Consider the following 16,640-nt stretch of genomic DNA (forward strand, 5'->3'; position numbering starts at 1 on the left):
ATATTTGTTATGTAATCATGTAACGCTACCTTTTAAATCCTGAGCAGCGTGCCGTTAACCTTGGATTTACCTGCCCATATTGTTAATGATTGGTATAAAGCACAAGGTTGCTGATTAATGAGAGTCCCTTTCCCCGGTGACACTGGTGAAATACTTGCACTGGATCAGTTAGAAATTTGGCCTGATTTTTGTAGCTCGCACAAAATCTTCTTCAGACATGGGTGCCCAAAAATAATGTACCAGACATCTTGTCTGGAAGTGACCTCCTTAATACAGCATGCACTTCTTCACATGTTTGTGGCGTGATCTGCTTGCTGCTCCAACTCAATCCCTGAGGGTCAAACTGCAGGCAGCACTACTCATACATATTCTTGCATCAGCTTGCTTTGTTTACCAAGTGATATTTGACAAGTGGTATGCCACACAATGTCAGTTACATGAATGATCAAACAGGAGTAATATGAACCAACTTTATTCAAACAAACTTGCTTTCAACTCCCCAACTCTCTCTATCCCTGGTCTGTATCTGCTAACTCACTTCTTGGTAGCTGTTCCTTTACATTTATCTCCCTGACTGCTGCCCTAAACCCTCTTTACTTAGTTCCATTATGCACTTGGAAGCTTTAAATCTGGAGCAGGAAGCTGCTCTCTCTACCCATCAAGCAGGAGCTTTTCTCTCTCTCCATGGAGTGAAAAGCAAGTTGTGGGTCATTTCGACTGGGAAAACGGCATGTTAGTATGGCCATCTTTTAACTCCAAGTAGCCGCATATCTATGGCTGCTTTGCACAAAAATCAAAAACCATTATGGAATTCCAACTGTCAGGTAATTTAACCTTAAGGCTGTACATTTCACTGTACTGGGCAGAGGTGGGAGAAAAGTGAGAATGAAAATTTGCCATCAGGACCTTGGAGCCTTTGCAAAGGAGCAGCTGTCGGAGGAACTGGCCATTCAAAACAGTTTCTTGTTTTCCCCCCAAACTAAATTTCATCTAATTCTGGGGGGGGGGGGAAGTCATAGCCTTAAAAAAGAAGACCATAGAAAAGAGGGAAGTGTGGTGCTTCAGTTTTCCCAAATCAAGAATCAGAATCTGACCCAAGCTGAACTCAGAACTTCTGAATCGGGCCAGGTCAAATTGGGCTATTTCAGAAGTGCAGAATCAATCAGGGTCAAACTGAATAATAAACTCGTAATTTATTTATAAATTCATCAAAACTGGCTTAGGATATATTTCATCCGTCGGCAGTAAAATACCAACAATCCTCTATTATTTTTTAATTTATTAAATTTGTATACTACTCTCAATCAGGGCAGTTCACAGCATTTACAAATGCAATAGTCATCTTTTGATGTCAGACTATGGATTACATCAGTTTTTAACCTGAATATGAAATACAGTGGTACCTCAGGTTACATACACTTCAGGTTACATACGCTTCAGGTTACACACTCCGCTAAACTAGAAATAGTGCTTCAGGTTAAGAACTTTGCTTCAGGATAAGAACAGAAATTGGGCTCTGGCGACACGGCGGCAGCAGGAGGCCCCATTAGCTAAAGTGGTGCTTCAGGTTAAGAACAGTTTCAAGTTAAGAACGGACCTCCGGAACGAATTAAGTACTTAACCCGAGGTACCACTGTAAAGGTTGTCTTCTTCAGTTAAAAATGCTGAAGTATGTGGTTTTATTTTTTGTGCCCACAACTCCAGCCTAGGTAGAATAAGAAATCCATGTAGAATGAGAACGAAGCCCACTGAGTCATCAAGTCCAACTGCTGAACGCCTGACCTACAGTAGGAATCCAACCTATACCTTATCAAAGGAAAAAGTACCACAAAGGAATACAGGGCATACAACTGGAATCATTTTAGCATTTTTAAGTCAATCATATTTATTTATTTCACGTTTATTAGTTCAGAATGTCACTGCTGTTTAAATAGGCTGTATTTCCCCTGGGGCCAAAAACTCAGTTTGCACCACCCCAAGCATTTGTGTACACACACACACACAGGCTGGGAGCCTCAGTGGTGCCCCTCTGGAGGCTTCACCTGGGGCAAAACACCTGTCTAACCCTGCCCCCCCCCCGAGCTATGGCTTTAGGTACCTTTAGCATTACCATGCTTATCACAAGACAAAAAAAATTCCTTCCAGTAGCACCTTAAAGACCAACTAAGTTAGTTCTTGGTATGAGCTTTCGTGTGCATGCACACTTCTTCAGATACACAGAAGTGTGCATGCACACAAAAGCTCATACCAAGAACTAACTTAGTTGGTCTTTAAGGTGCTACTGGAAGGATTTTTTTTTTTGTTTTGACTATGGCAGACCAACACGGCTACCTATCTGTAACTTATCACAAGAGATCAGGATTGGCGTGCTCCACCTAAAAAACCCTCAAGCCCCATTAGCTAATTTAATTAAGATATTTATATTTGATCACTTTGACTGTAATTGGAGAAGGGAGCCAGAGGTAACTGCAAAGTGGATAGATCAAGAAGTATTAGATCCTCTGTCCGTAACAAAGGAAATGGGTCCTTTAAAATGTGTGTTTGCAATGGAATTTGTATGTCAGTATACGGTAATTTGTATCTTCTTCATGGGAACCCTGTAGATGTATCTAATGCACATTAGACCTGCAGTTTATTAGGAATTCCAGATGTTCACCGTTGTCAGAAACAGACTGGTAGCCAGTGGAGCTGCTGTAACAAGGGAGTCATATGCTCCTTACTACCAGCCCGTCAACAGTTTGTCTGCACCTTTTAGGGCCAGTTGAAGTTTCTGGCTACATTTCAAAGGCAACCCCACAGTAATCCAAACAGGATGTAACTAAGATGTGTCATTGTGGCCAGATCAGACTACAGGAATGGGCACAGATTGTGCACAAATTTTAACTGTGCAAATGCATTTCTGGCCACCACAGAAACCTGGGTATGCAGACCCAGGGCTGAATCTACTCATACATCTGGGTCCACATGCTCAAGTCCAACCGGCTGCAACACATCCAACAAAACATACTCCAACAGCACAATATGTCTATTCAGAAGTAAGTTCCATTGACCTCTCCCAGCAAATACGCAGCAATCTCCTAGCAGCTCTGATATAGTTTCTATGCAGCCAGTCACCCATGAAACTATAAACCAGACTTTTACCTAGTTCACAAAGTGTAATCAGAACATTCTTTTATAATATACCCCTAGCATCCTATGTGTGTTTACTTGGAAGTAAGTTCCACTGAATTAAATGTAACTTGCTCTTGAGTAGGTGTGCATAAGACTGCAACATTAGTTTTGGAGCCATGTCTTAAATTCTATCACTTGGTGTATTCTAAACGGTTTGATTTCATTTGCAATGTTATCTGGATGATGTTCCATTCATTATGGAAATATCGCAAATGTAACCCTCATGATTGACGTTCACAATGTGCAATTCATACCCTTTACGTGTACTATTACATGCACAAGCACTTCTTACTTAAATGCAATTTTTATCCTTAAAGAATTTGTGAATAAAAAGTAATGGACGTACCTGTGGCAGGATTTTGCCTTCTTCACAATTTATCCCACCAATGAAGACCATACCTGGCATCACAGGTCTGGGATACTCAAATACAAAGTCGTACCGTAAAAGCCAGATAGAGCTATTTCTGTAAAGTGTTGGCAAGTGAACATCTCTTTGTAGAAATTCTGAAGCAATATCTTCATACTTATTATACAGAGTTTTAAAAAGTGATGTTTCTACAGAATTGACAAACAGATTAATCACACGTTGGATGAAAGTCATTTGGTCTGTGTACCTGGTATAGCATCTTGGGATATAGGAAGTAGGGTTTGGAGATTTACAAATTGCATGCTCTAAACTGCATGGGAATCCACGAAAGAAGTACACGGAAGGGATGGAGAGATGTTCAGCGAGGATGACTCCACATGGCAAAGCTGGATCTGTGAAAAGCGCATCAAAGTGAGTCTCTTCCAGGTACTTGATGATTTCTTTGTTCCTCAGGAGGCTGTCACAGTTGTAGAAAAACATATTTATTATATACATGTTGTTCTGATATTCTTGAAGAATTGTGTAAGGAAAAGAAACCTTACGGAAAAGGTTGGAAGCAAACTTTCGAAATCCAGCATCAAGATCTGCCTTTTTGTATGGCACTGGGTAGGTTTTCTGTTTATAATGCTTTGATTCTTTTAAGAGCAAATTAATTTCTGGTGCCACCACTGTTACCTCATGTCCCCTTTCACTGAGCTTCTTGACAACAGCATTCATGCTGAGCCAGTGGCTTCCATCTTGAGGTATGACTAGCAGCTTCCCAGCTTCAGTAAAGTTAATGATAGCAATCAAAAACAGAAGCCATGCAGTCAAGTGGATAGGCCGATGAGAAAGATAAGCCATCTCTTCATCCAGAAAAAGTCTGTCAGTAAGAGGAAACCCGTGTGTATTTCTGTATTGTGTACTTGTTTAGCGCAGGAATAAAAAACTAATCTTGCTTTAGTCTATAAGCCAGATATTCTACCTGTCTGCATTAATCATTAGTCCAACATGATCTGATGAAAGTTCATGGCCATGAAAGCCCTCCTGTTTGCCCTGAGAATGAAGCACCATAAGCAATGGTGCAATGCCACAGCTCATTTATGAACTAACAAAAGGCCCTGACTAGGAAGGATCAGGAAAGAAAGTGATAGACTAATCTGAAGTGCAAAGTAGTAAAAACAGGTTTTGTAACAGCTAGGGAAAGCTGCTGATAAGAGACATGACAGTTCAGAGACCAGATCAAAATGTGATTATAAACTGTGGTTTTGTGAGAAGTCTGTAAAGGAAGGGGGGCTGGATGAGAGCCAACAACCTGAAGCTCAGTCTGGATAAGATTGAGGCGCTGTTAGTGGGTGATTCCCTAAACCAGATGGATAGGAGGCTGCCTGCTATAGATGGGGTGCCTTCCATCAGCTTCAGCTGGGAGCCCAGCTGTGCCCCTATCTGGACAGAGATAGCCTAACTCCTGTCGCCTGTACTCTAGTTAGTGTCTTCTTCATTAGATTATTACATGTTATACGTAGGGCTGCCTCTGAAGATGGTTCAGAAACTTCAGAATTTGGCAGCTAGGTTGCTCACCAGGGCAAGATAGCTTGAGCATATTACGCCAATCCTGGTCCGACTGCACTGGCTGCCAATTAGTTTCCAGGCCTAATTCAAAGTGCAGCTTTTGGCCTATAAAGCCTTAAACAACTCAGGACTCCAATTCCTCAAGGACCACGGCTCCCCATATGAACCAACCCAGACCCTGAAATCCTCATTTGAGGCCCATTTTTGTGTGCCCCCTCCATGAGATTTGTGGAATCTTTAGGCACCAGCCAAAAACGCCACTCATTAACCAGGCCTTTGGCTGCTTAACATTCTATGCCCTTTTAAGTGTGGGATGGGAGTTATTGGTTTGTTTTATGTATTTTATGCTCTCATTTTGTATTTCTATGTTCTGAATCGCCCTGTGATCTTCTGATAAAGGACGGTATACAAATTTAATAAATAATAATTAAAACATAGCTTATGATCATCAGTAGCAGAAACTGTGGTTTTGAATGCGGGTTTAAACCATGTTTTGTGCTTACTTTGGTCGGGTGAAATATCAGAGTCATAGCTGTCAACTTTCAGATTTGAAAATAAGGGATCAGCAGCCTCACCTGTCCCGGAGACAGTGTACAGGATTTCTAACAATCCGGAATAGCAGCGGAAAATGGCGCTGAAATAAGGGAATTTCCCGCAAAGAAAGGGAAGGTTGACAGCTATGATCAGAGTTGATAAGCCATAGTTTCGTCTGTTGGTCTGCCTCTGTGCTAAGAAACTGGAGTAATGCACAGAGAAAAAGCTGTTAACTATGGACATGCTCAGAGGTTAGCTTAAACTAAGTTCTGCTGCAAAATCAGCTCAGCCCAAGGGCCAAACTACACATGACAATGGGAGATTTGACACACTGGAGATGAGATGTGTGTGTGTGTGTGTGTGTGTGTGTAAAACCTAAGCTATACTTCTCAAAGTTTAGTAATCTAAACTGGATTTTGAGGGCTACTTCAGAGTAGTTGATTGGGCTTGGTGTGCTTATGTAAAAGGAAGTAGCTCCCCAGAATAAATTAGATTACCAGTATGGAGCACCTATACACATACTGCTAACTTGTCACTGAATGTGTATGTGTTATATATGAGCAGTGGAGGCAGCAGGGCACATAATCTCAGGGGCTATATCTTTTTTCATGTGTAGTAAACACGTGGAAGCAAAGCTTAAAAAGATCTATATAAAAGTTAAGCAGTCTTCAATTTGAGTTAATGAAATTTCATGGAGTCTAGTGTGTTTTGTGTGCCATGAAAGTAGAGAGATTTCTGACTCCTGCCTTTTCGCTGTTAAAATGGATCTTCTGCATGATATTAGAGGGGAACTACCTACCAATTATACTAGCTAATAGGGCTGTGCATAAATAATAAAATAAAGATATTCACCTTCGAACTCACTTTTGTTTGCTCAGATAACAGGTTGCTGAGATGACAGGTTGCCTCAGCATGATTTGACATTATGTGGTTTGCATCTGAGGTGAAATGTCACCTCATTTTCTGAAGCTGATTACTGATTACTTCCTCCTGGACTATAATTGGAAAATTAATAAATATTTATAAACTTACAACATTTCTGATGAAATTTGGAGCATAGTACCCATTCAGACAGAATGAAGCCTGTCAAATTTCATATTAATAGGTGGGTTTTTGTTGCTGTACAGGGCATCTTTAACATTTGTGTGTTACTTAAAGGGAAAAAGCAATTAATTCCTATAACATTTTTATTTCTTGACAAAATTATTAGAAATAAATAGAAGTTTTTGTGCTGGGTTAGTTGCCTTTAACATTTAAAAAACATTTTAAACTCCCCCCCCCCCCCCGTGGTCAATGTTATGTGACTGCTACATCAACATGCAGTGTTTTAGTGTACACAATAAAAATTAAAAATAACCCTCCTCACTTCTAAGCCTGAAAGCCCCATCTACCTACTCTTCATGATAAAGGTGTTTTGGTCTTCATTTCTTAGCCAAGATGGCTGGCTCATCACTTTGGCTTTATTTCAAAAGCAGGTTATTTTTGAGCTATTTCTAGTACGCTAGCAGGTGTCTTTCTCTCTTACGATCCCACTTTCTGCCCTTATCTGCCTGACAGGTCCAGAGGTACTGAACACAAGATTAATGCATTCAAGCTTACCTCTGGAACATCATAGTGCATCAATTACTACAGGACAGTATTTTGTTTTTCCCATTACCATCATCTACTCCCTCTTTTCTGCATTTACTGTCCATGCACACAAGTAGTACAAGTGATACTTCCCAGTATAATTGCATTCCTAGTCATTGCTTTCCAATGTCTTCTTTCCAAGTAAATATGCACAGGATTGGGCTACCATGTTTTAAATACTGTCAAGCAGATAAAGAACAATACAACTTTTAGAAAACATCTGAAGGCAGCCCTGTGTTGGGAAGTTTTTAATGTTGGATGTTTTATTTTGTTTTATATATTCTGTAAGCCTCCCAGAGTGGGGAAACCACTCTTGGGCAGGATATTGTTGTTGCTGTTGTTGTTGTCTTTCTAATCCTGTCTGTCTTCTCTTGGCCAGCAATGATGAAGAGGACATGTCTTAAAAATAAAGCAACTTAAAACAAACAGTGCATTAGGTAAGACTAAATTCTTGAAGTGACTATTTTGCAAATGAAGCCAGCAGTTTCTGTATCTGATTAATTAATATCAATCGTTCGTAGAAATGGGAGCACATGGCTGGTCCAGAACATTTTGCTGCCTGGACTGAAGGGCAAAACGGCACTCTCTTCTTTTAAAAATTTTTTATTCATTTTTCAAGCAGATAATAAAAAACAAACACAACACAAAACAAAAACATACACAACATTAAACATATACCGACTTCCCCATACCTCCCTTTCGCTGCATCCTTATTCCACAATTCCACAATTCTTTAGCAACCCTATTAGTTCCCTTTCATTAAATTTCCTTAAAATGGCACTCTCTTCATTCATGCTGCAGAATAGGCACAAAAGTTATAGTTCTTTTAAGGTGAGCATATTTCAAAGGAGCGGATTAAGATAAAAGGTACAAGAGTCCTGTCCTCTATTTACCTCTAACTGTACTAATATCTGACTAGCAATTAAACATTGGTTAGATATCACACTGTTGCCTTGCATCAGGACTTTAGTAGATATCTCCCTGAAATTGGTTCAAATGTTAAAACAACAGACTTTGAACTGATTACCTCCCTATGGATAGGAAGAAATGCATTTGAAATTCAAGCTGATTGTGTTGATTCATGCTAGGTTAATCTGTTAACTCAATTTTATAGTGGCTGTTCTCAAGCTATATTAACTAGAACTTGTTCTTTCATCATCCTGTTCTTTATTGTTTTAAACAGCTTTTGTAAAATGTGCTAAAGTACCGGTACCTTCACCTCTAAACTGGATAAACAAGCTAGCTCCAGAGCTATCTTTTATATCCAACACCCCCCAAGTGGAGATTGTTAATCAGTAAGAAATTGTACCAGAGTTCTGAGAAAAATAAAAAAGGTTGCTGAATATTTTATATTCTGTATAGAAAAAGAGATGTCCAAGTCTCAATGCTATCTAGAAACAATGTGTTCTGATCTGAAAGTCCTGGATGACTTCACTGCCATGCAATAAGTACAGCCAAGAGCACCAAGTAGGGTGCTCCCCATCATATTTTCAATGAAGGGGCTAGGCCCTTTCAAATTTATGCGGTGACAGAACAAGGCAGCATGCATGGGTACAGCCAGGGTTTTTTGGGGGGGCCATAACTTGCCAGATCTCAGTTCCAGCACTTCTCAGCTGAGCGCCATTGCCATTATAATTACTTTACAGTAATTACTTTTTACATTTTTTTATATTAAAGATTTCTGGGTTTACAAAGGTATGCCTAATGTCTCTTTTTTCAAGTTACATTTAGAACAAGGGTGAGTTCATGGTGAGTTCTGTCACCTCTTTTTCTAGAAAAATTGTTATGTACTGAAGTTCTCACCCTGGGCCAGCAGGGGGGTACTGTAGATTGTTTTCACTCAGGTCCACATATGCAAATAAAGGATTGAAAGTGACGTTCAGTGATTGGCTAGTTACAGAAAGTGGTTACTGTTGCGTTGTAGTGGAGCTCTATATAAGCAGGCTGGCTGAACCCTTCAGTTCAGTTCTGGCCTGTGAATAAACAAGAGCTGTTTGAAGAATCACTGTGTCGTCTGATATGTTCACCCACAACTTAACAAAAATAGCACTGGATACAGCTATATGATCTAGTGTGTCTGAACAGCTTCACACGGAGTCTTTCACTTGTGCTCTAGCTTTAAATCAAGCATCACTCAAGCAGAATGTAAAATGCTGGTTCTACCCCGTGTCTTTTTGCACATGAAAAATGTGTTTTTAATTTGAAAGGGAAGAAACAGTATCCTACTATGACAACCTTGTAATGTAATCCACTACTAATACTGCAGGTAGGAAGTGGTCTGGGGTTAAGAGGGAGAGGTTTTCATCTACCCTGTAATGTGTTTCAGGGTTATTTTGTACCTTCAAACACACAGCTACACTTTCCCACAACAGAGTTGTCCTCCATTTACCCACTCATGGGAAACATGTGTGTGAGGGGTGGAGTAAGGTAACATGCAGTCTTGTACTGGCCAATTCAAGGTAGCCTCTTCATGGATATTGAAGTGTCAGCCCCATACCCATCTCCAACCTGCAGTATTTACATTACAAGGTAGTCTCTCTTTCAAAATAAAAGTACATTTTTTCATGTGCAAAAAGACATTAATTAGAAACAGCATTTTAAATACTGCTTCTTAGTCGAAACGCTACCCCAAACTCTTTCTATAATGTTGTGAGTTTGTGGGTTCTAGACTCCCCATAGAAGTTAATCAATGCTTGGAGTGTTAAAAACTGGCTGCTAGACACTGGATTTAGCAGTGTTCAAAGACAGCCCAAACCAGCTTCCCATGTGCAGAAAATCTCCTGAGGTGATGGGCCATTAGATAGAAGACAAAGAAAGGTGAGGAGCCCTTAGGAAAGACAAAAAGAAGGGACTCTGGGCCAGAAGACAAATGGGAACTAACTCAGAGTTAGTTTGAAAGACAAAGAGCAGAGTTTGAAGCAGAATTGAGTTTAGGATTGGAGTTTGCAGGGTGTGTGACGTAGGGGGAAAATGCCACAAGCTGGAGAGAGGGTCAGAGTCCTGTTTTTGGAGCATGTTTGATTTCTGTTTGAACCCAGGGCTGCAGCTATAGGAGAATCAAGATCCTCTTGGAGTTTTCATGCTGTGAACCTCTCCATCATAGGCTCAGGTTGCATATACAGTGGTACCTTGGGTTACATACGCTTCAGGTTACATACTCCGCTAACCCAGAAACAGTGCTTCAGGTTAAGAACTTTGCTTCAGGATGAGAACAGAAATCGTGCTCCGGTGGCGCGGCACCAGCAGGAGGCCCCATTAGCTAAAGTGGTGCTTCAGGTTAAGAACAGTTTCAGGTTAAGAACGGACCTCCGGAACGAATTAAGTACTTAATCCGATGTACCACTGCATGTGTAAATAAACCATGAATCATGAAGACAACATATTTTCTGCTGCTTCATTCCCCCCCAAAGAAACCTGGACTCTGGGTAAACATGCCTGGAATCTTGCACCACTTGGAAATTTGGGTTCTGTATAACAATATGATATGGCATCTCTTTATTATTTACACAAGCAACCTCAACATTCTCAAGAATAGTGTGTGTGTGTGTGTGTGTGTGTGTGTTTGTACACACACACACACATTTATTTTTCTGAATCTGGACTCTGACACTCAATCCATGGACAAATGTACTTATTTTACATACCTAGATATTTGTTTTGTTTTTCTGTTCTGTTTTTGATACTCTCTTCCAGCTGTTTCTCTAATTTTTAGATCCACTATTTTTTGCAAACCAATAACGTGCAAGTCTTGATAACCAATGCAGTAACCAAAATTGTTCAGCAATAAAAGTAAAATATATCAGAGACAGCTAGTATCAATATAACATCCTTTGTCAGGTAAACATCATACATCCATTACAAAATTGTTCTCTCCCCCGCCCCCCACTTTATTTGCACACAAACACACACCATGTTTAGCTATACCTGGAATAGCTGGAGAAAAGAAAAATAACGAGCGAAATTTTTTGGGGGGGGGGAGGAAGGAAGCATCCTTACCCCACCAGAAACCTGAACTAGCTTCGTGCCACTTACTAATTTTTTTGCTTCTAGAAATTTATACACCGCTTGATTGTAAAAATAAAACCCTCAAAGCGGCTTGCAAAAAAGCAAAGCAAGGAAGTCGAGAAAAATTCACAGCCATTCTTTGAAACACACAAAAGTTAAAATACTGAAACAGATAGAATGACGTGAACCGGCTAAGAACTTTGGAGAACTACAACTCCCACAAGCCATTGCGGCCGGCCGGCTCGGCGGCGCTCGGGCTAGAAGCCGGGTGGAGACTACAGTTCCCAGCAACCTCTGCTGCAGGGTAGAGGAAGCCCAGCGGCCTTGGGGCGGCTTTCGGGCTTCTTCCTCAAGGCGCCGTCGGCTCCGCGGGCGAGAGGGAAGCGGCCGGGCCGGGCTGGGCTGGCGCTGCTGCTGCTGAGGTGCGCGGCTGCTTTGTGCAGGGGGGAGCCGTGCCTCCGCCGCCGCCCCGTGAAACGGCCCTTCGGAGGCTGGCGTTGCAGGCCTCGCCACGGGCCTAGTCCTCAGTGAGGTACTTGCGCCGGGGGCCTGGGCCCCCCTTCTTCGGGCGGTGTGCTGCTTACTTGTCGCTTTTCACGTGACCGAGCATTCGCACGGAGAGGAAACGCGTCAGGGAGAAGAGTCCCGCCGGATCCTTCGCACCCTCCTCCTCCCGGCCCCTTTGACTAGCTTGCTCCCACAGGCAGCCGGGAATCGGGGCCCTGGCGTCGCCTCTTGCGTCGACCGGGGAGAGGAGGCCGCCTCGGTTTCGGACCGAGGACCGTTTCCCCGTGTGAACGCGCAGGGCAGGAGCGCGAGGGGGGTCGGAGGCAGGTTTCTTCTCCGGTGTTTTTGGGCCTGATACTTGCACGGGGGCCCAAACTGACTTGTTGCCCGTGTGAGTAACCCACCCGCTTTCCCCTCCAGGCCGCATAGGGCAGCTGGGCTGGGCTCTAGGCGGGTCCCGATGTGGGGCGTGGAGTGTTTTCACAGGCAGGTGCTGCCCTGGCTTCTCCTTTCCTTCTACAGTGGTGCCTCGCAAGACGAAATTAATTCGTTCCGCAAGTTTTTTCTCCTTGCAAGTTTTTCGTCTTGTGAAGCACGGTTTCCCATAGGAATGCATTGCAAATCAATTAATGCGTTCCTATGGAGACCACTTGCCAGGCTGGCGGTGCGGAGAAGGGCTTTTCTCCCCACCGCAAGCCTTCAGCACAGGTACGGGAACAGAGGGGAAGGCGCGCAGCGGGGCTTGCGGTGGGAGGAGGGTTTTTCCTCCCCACCGCCAACATTCAGAACAGAAAACCTGCCTCCCGCCGCCAGGCTTCGGAGCAGCCTTCCAAAGCCTGGCAGGGGGAGGAGGGCTCTCCGCCCCATTGCCAGCCTTTGGAGGAGCCTTCCGAAGCCTGGCGGGGGGAGAAGGGCTCTCCGCCCCACCGCCAGCCTTCGGAGGAGGTCCGAGGACAGTGGGGAAGATGCACTGCGCTTCCCCGCTGTCCCGGAGATTTCCCTATGGGCTTTCGTCTTGCGAAGGAAGCCCATAGGGAAATTCGTTTTGCGAAGCGCCTCCAAAACGGAAAACCCTTTTGTCTAGCGGGTTTTCCGTCTTGCGAGGCGTTCATCTTGCGGGGCACCACTGTACCTAGTTGCCCTTGGGCTATGCTGCCTCCCCCCTGCCTCTCTTTCCTGATGGAAATCTCCAAAACATGTCTTCCCCCACTTGGAGCTGCTTGAGTTGCTTCACTGTGTGGGTATAAAGGACTTTCCAGGTACAGTGGACGCTCGGGTTGCGAACGTGATCCAGGCGGGAGGCACGTTCGCAACCCACAGTGTTCGCAACCCGCAGCGCTGCGTCTGTGCACACACGGGTCGCAATTCAGTGCATATGCGCAAAGCACGATTTAGCACATCTGCACATGTGTGCGTGCCGAAACCCGGAAGGAACCCGTTTTGGTACTTCTGGGTTCGGCATGGTGTGCAACCCGAAAACGCGCAACCTGAAGCGTCTGTAACCCGAGGTATGACTGTACTTGATAACTCTGTCCTAAGTGGCATATGTAATGGCCTGACAGTATATATGCTGGAGGAACCACAGCCAGTTCCCATAGTGGCTCCTCTCTCCTCCCTACAGCTGCCACCAAGGGGGCAAATCTAAATAGCCACCATGTCCTGAGGGGGAATGAAAAAGATGCAGTAACAGCTTTTTCTAAACAAGTTAATCCCACCCTGCCATTTCTCTTATAACCTTTTTAAAGCAATGCTTATCATTGTAATCACTTTTTGAGGTCTGCCTGAAAAGTATATGAAATAAGTAAATAAAATAAATGGATTTGGATAAATCTGCACTTTAAGTAAAAATAGGCTGGTTAGTGGAGCAGTAAACTTCCTCTTGCCATATGTCAAGATATTGCAGATCATCAGTTTACCAGGTATTTCCATATATGCCTTGATAAGTTACTGCTTAGTAAAAATACCAATACATTTATTTCCATACGGGGTGGGGCTCTATACAGGGCCCATCATATGTAACAAGAGATATGTTGTGTAAACTGGACTAACCACTTTCCTTGACCAGTCATTCTGTCCACTGTTTCTTGATTTTCATTCCATACTTATATCTTTGAAATCTATGAATAGTTGCAATTTATTCCCCCCCCCCCCAATGTTGGGAATGGAGTCATGTCAGAACGAAAGGCGTCTGAAGACTTCCAGCCATGTAAATGGCAATAATTTCCTTCAGTCATTAGCAAACCTCAACAAAGACATTCATTCAGTGTTATCGTTGGCTATTTCAAAGGACAAATATTATCTAAGCATCTTTCTCATGGTTTTAATTGCACTTTAAAATATGGATATTTTTTCAGATAACACCAGTGTAACATAATTGATGAAAATAGAAAGTTCTGTAGTAAAAGATTATTTTATCTTCTTCTTTAAAGGTCTGTGTTATAATTTCACAATGTTTGGAAACTTATTTGATGAAGACTTCTCCTTTTTGTCAAACAATCAATGTGGGAAGCAAAAATCAAAACACAAAGACGCTGAGCTGCTTGTTCCTAGAGAAAGCACCAATTTAAGTGGAATAAAAAATCAGGGTGGAACCTGTTACCTTAATTCACTTCTTCAGACTCTACTATTCACACCAGAATTTAGAGGTACTGTACAGTATTTTTACATTTTAAAATAATTTTTCCTGAATGCCGTATTTTGTGTTATTTCACACAAAGTACCTTACTTTTCTTACTATATAACCTAGGAATGAATGAATAAAAAACTTCCTAAATGTATTTCTAAATGTTGTATTGGATTATAGACCAGAGTATCTAAGGACTGAGTAAAATTCACAATGAAAGATACAAAGGTTGAAAGTAACAAAACAGGCTTGTGTGGCATAATGAAAGTTAACAAATGTACACTCTGAAAAAGTATACAGTAGTACCTTGGGTTACATACACTTCAGGTTACAGACTCCGCTAACCCAGAAATAGAACTTTGCTTCAGGATAAGAACAGAAATCGGTCAGCAGCAGGAGGCCCCATTAGCTAAAGTGGTGCTTCAGGTTAAGAACAGTTTCAGGTTAACAATGGACCTCCGGAATGAATTACATAAGTACTTAACCCGAGGTACCACTGTATTTGGGTAAGACTGTTGATATTTTTCCAGCATCAAATATTAGGCTAGATGGCTAATTGTTGATCCAGAGCTGTAGCATAGGCTTATTTTATTCAGAATTGATTTGAGGTTTTGCCTGTTATTGTAAGTTGGTCATCACCACAGTGCCTGATCCTGAATCCGAATAATATTTCTGTTTCATGTCTGTGTGCCTCAGACTTAGCTTTTCCTTATTAGATCATCTCATCTCTCTGGATGAATGGGCAGGGCTCGCTTGCTTCCCACTGTATTAAAATGGTCCTTTTTGTCTGCTTTCTTTGAACAGACATTAAATTCTGCAAGCTCACTATTTTTTTGAAAAGCCAAATTGTGCAAGGACCAACACTGACAACTTCCTCAGAATAAATAAACCTTTTGTCCCATGGGGAATGGACAAAAGCAAAATGATCATGCTAGCTGGTGCCTATGGAAATTGTGATACAAACCCATTTGGAGGGCAAAGGAGCAAAATAAAGACTGATTTAGAAAGTTAACATTTCTATTTGCACACTTCTTTATAATTGTGGTGTTGGTAGGAGATTTGTTCTCATACTGGTATTTTTCATTTTTGTTGTAGAAGCACTGTTTTCTATAGGCCCTGAAGAACTTGGTTCTTTGGAAGACAACAGTAAGCCTGAATCAAAGGTATTCAAATCTATACTTCAATCAGCTCAAAGGTTTATGATGTTCACTAGGTTAGCTTGGGCCACTCATTCGCAGCCTAAACTACATCACAGGATCATCATGAGGATGAAATGGGGAGAAGTCTGTATGCCACCTTGATCTCTTTGGAGGAAAGGTGGGGTATAAATGCAATAAATAAATAAAATATTTATGAAGATGACGAATAATGTATTTATAATGCAAAGCTGGGGATGCACACATTACTTCATGTGCTCATATAATCTACAAAGCAGGGATTTTCCTGCATAGGTTCTGGTGCAGTGCTTTCAGAATACACACAGGTCCCGTTGTGCAAACACTCATTACACAAACCTTTAGTTATTTGCACATGAAGAATTTCTACCCTAACATCACTACATGAACATCTACTTTAGATATCTGAGCATGTTAAACAGTGAGCAGTTGTTCAGTGTCTAAAAAGATTCTCTGACCAAGTGCATTCTCTGTAGTTGGAGTGACTAATCAATATAAATAATATCAAATCTGTCTTAGCTCTGTGCACTTAAAAGCTGTGAGGCATTATTACCATGCACAGGGGAAAGCCTGGACTGTCCCTTGATATATTCTTAAGAAAAGTAATTAGGTGAAATTGGGTTTAAGCAAAATTATTTTTATATAGTTGTTTCACACGGAAGAGAGAGCAAGTTTTTTTTCTCATGCTCTGGAGGGTAGGACTTGAACCAATGGCTTCAAGTTACAAGAAAGGAAATTACATTAGGAAGAACTTTCTGGTGGTAAGAGCTGATCAACAGTGGAACAGAGTCCCTCATGAGGACTCTCCTTCCTTTTAAAGCAGAGGTTGGATGGCTGTCTGTCATGGGTTCTTTGGTTGAGATTCCTGCATTGCAGGGGGTGGACTAGATGACTCTTGAGGGCCCTTCCAACTCTACAATTCTGTAGTAATGACTTGTAATTGGATACCTCATTTATATTTGTTTAGTTATGTTTGTTACAGGTTATAACAAGTTCTTTACTGATTAGCCAAACCTTTTCTTCATTGAAATGAAAACATTTAAAAAGCACTTTGGGACTAAATGTTTTCATATGGCTA

General features: G+C 41.9%; 2 protein-coding genes across 7 annotated transcripts in view; one reads left to right on the top strand and one right to left on the bottom strand.

Moving 5' to 3' along the window:
* Positions 1-1,481: 1,481 nt before the first annotated feature.
* Positions 1,482-5,552, bottom strand: LOC309362727 (UDP-glucuronosyltransferase 1A6-like). 3 transcript variants are annotated; one of them, XM_081898448.1, is made up of 2 exons: positions 3,518-5,547; positions 1,482-1,782 (listed from the first exon to the last, which is right to left on the bottom strand). In XM_081898448.1, the coding sequence occupies exons 1-2, from the start codon at positions 4,379-4,381 to the stop codon at positions 1,618-1,620; spliced, it is 1,029 nt and encodes a 342-aa protein (XP_081754574.1). In that variant the 5' UTR covers positions 4,382-5,547; the 3' UTR covers positions 1,482-1,617. The 3 variants fall into 3 exon arrangements, with proteins under 3 accessions (XP_081754574.1, XP_081754576.1, XP_081754575.1); XM_081898450.1 differs by having other exon boundaries at positions 1,676-1,806; positions 3,518-5,550; XM_081898449.1 differs by having other exon boundaries at positions 1,678-1,800; positions 3,518-5,552.
* An 8,641-nt stretch (positions 5,553-14,193) lies between these two features.
* Positions 14,194-16,640, top strand: part of USP40 (ubiquitin specific peptidase 40) — a 39,077-nt gene continuing 36,630 nt past the window's right edge. For all 4 annotated transcript variants that reach the window (XM_081905296.1, XM_081905298.1, XM_081905297.1 and 1 more), the window contains exons 1-2: positions 14,194-14,409; positions 15,483-15,550. In XM_081905296.1, coding sequence (XP_081761422.1) covers positions 14,214-14,409; positions 15,483-15,550 — 264 coding nt within the window. In that variant the 5' untranslated portion in view covers positions 14,194-14,213. The remainder of the gene's footprint in view (positions 14,410-15,482; positions 15,551-16,640) is intronic.

This window comes from Podarcis melisellensis, assembly GCF_964234715.1.
Source record: "Podarcis melisellensis genome assembly, chromosome: 1".
Classification (NCBI taxonomy): Eukaryota; Metazoa; Chordata; class Lepidosauria; order Squamata; family Lacertidae; genus Podarcis; species Podarcis melisellensis.